This window comes from Colobus angolensis, unplaced genomic scaffold (assembly GCF_000951035.1).
Source record: "Colobus angolensis palliatus isolate OR3802 unplaced genomic scaffold, Cang.pa_1.0 Scaffold365, whole genome shotgun sequence".
Classification (NCBI taxonomy): Eukaryota; Metazoa; Chordata; class Mammalia; order Primates; family Cercopithecidae; genus Colobus; species Colobus angolensis.
Window position 1 is genome coordinate 749805 of NW_012116988.1, and position 1438 is coordinate 751242.

Below are 1438 nucleotides of genomic sequence, written 5' to 3' on the forward strand. Positions count from 1 at the left end.
GTGGCTTCTGGGGAGGTTTGATGTCTCCTAGTCCCCGGTGCTGAGGTCACAGTTGACCGGAGGGAGCCCCCAACGCGGCCACGCGTTTCAGACAGGGATTCCCAGAGGGGGCCTGCAGGACAGGGGAAAACTTACCCAGCAGTGATTGAATCAAGTCCTGATTTTGGTGAAAACGGCTCCCGGCACAGAGAGGAGGTACCAGCACAGAGGAGAGCCTACCTGGACCAGCGGGGGACTGGGGGAAGCCTCCTTCCGGGCTTTTGGCACCAATGTAACGTAAATGAGGGAGCTGAGCAAGAAGACATGAGGCAGATGAGAACAAAGGCAGCCTTTATTGGGCTCACGGGAGAGGTTCACATGTCCTCTAGTGGGAGGGCCGAGGTAGGTGGGGTTTGTAGGTATCAGCTTTCTTGAGGTAGGTTTCGACTTCTGGGGAATAACATGTCCAGGAGCTTGCGCAGAGTAGGGGTTCTTTGGCGGACGTGGGCTTTTTTCGTACACTGACAGTCTTAGCAGGAAGTGAAGGGCAGGCAGTCCTAACAAAGGGCCTGCCACGCCAGGTGATATAACCATGTTGGGTCTAGATTCCTGTCTAACAACTACAATCCTCTTTATGTTCATAATGTATGTCATCAAAATGAATACTCTTCACTTTAGAGGCTTATATTTTCCGAAAGATTTTTGACGTAATTGCATGTATAATGCTTTTATTAAGTATGAACTCTCTGATGTTGAGTGAGATGTGAACAGGTATTAATGGCTTTTTCACATTCTGTATATTTGACATTTTTTTTTCTAGTACAAATCCTTTCCTGTGCAATAAGGTGTGAGCATTGGTTACAAGTTTTGCCACATACTAAAAACACTTGTAGGTTTTCAGTATGAATTATCCTATGTACAATGAAGTGTGACAACTTTTAAAGGCTTTGTTACATTCTTCAGATTTCTAAGATTTCTCACCAGTATAATTTCTTTTATGTTTAAAAAAATTTGAGGTGTTTTCAAAATCACAGTTACATCTTTTAGGTTTGTAGAGTTTCTCACCAGTATGAATTTTCTTATGTACAGTAAGGTGTGAGGACTGGTTAAAAGCTTTGCCACATTTTTCACATTGGTAGGGTTTCTCTCCAGTATGAATTCTCTTATGTCTAGTAAGCTGTGAGGACCGGTTAAAGGCTTTGCCACATTCTTCACATGTGTAGCGTTTCTCTCTAGTATGAATTTTCTTATGTTCAGTACGTTTTGAGGATTGGTTAGAAGTTTTGCCACATTTTTCACATTGGTAGGGTTTCTCTCCAGCATGAATGCTCTTATGTCTAGTAAGGTGTGAATTATTATTAAAAGCTTTGCCACATTCTTCACATTTGTAGGGCTTCTCTCCAGTATGAATTCTCTTATGTGTAGTAAGGTGTACGGAACGACTAAAGGCTTTGCCACA

At 43.0% G+C, this 1438-nt stretch overlaps 1 protein-coding gene across 2 annotated transcripts in view; it reads right to left on the reverse strand.

Annotated features, from left to right (window-relative positions):
* Positions 1-696: 696 nt before the first annotated feature.
* Positions 697-1438, reverse strand: part of ZNF681 (zinc finger protein 681) — a 12566-nt gene continuing 11824 nt past the window's right edge. Inside the window, exons 6-7 of one of the 2 annotated variants that reach the window (XM_011953518.1) lie at positions 1281-1398; positions 697-1196 (exon numbers count right to left, since the gene is read on the reverse strand). In XM_011953518.1, coding sequence (XP_011808908.1) covers positions 947-1196; positions 1281-1398 — 368 coding nt within the window. In that variant the 3' untranslated portion in view covers positions 697-946. Of the gene's footprint in view, positions 1429-1438 lie in introns of both variants that reach the window. The other variant, XM_011953517.1, reaches the window with a different exon arrangement.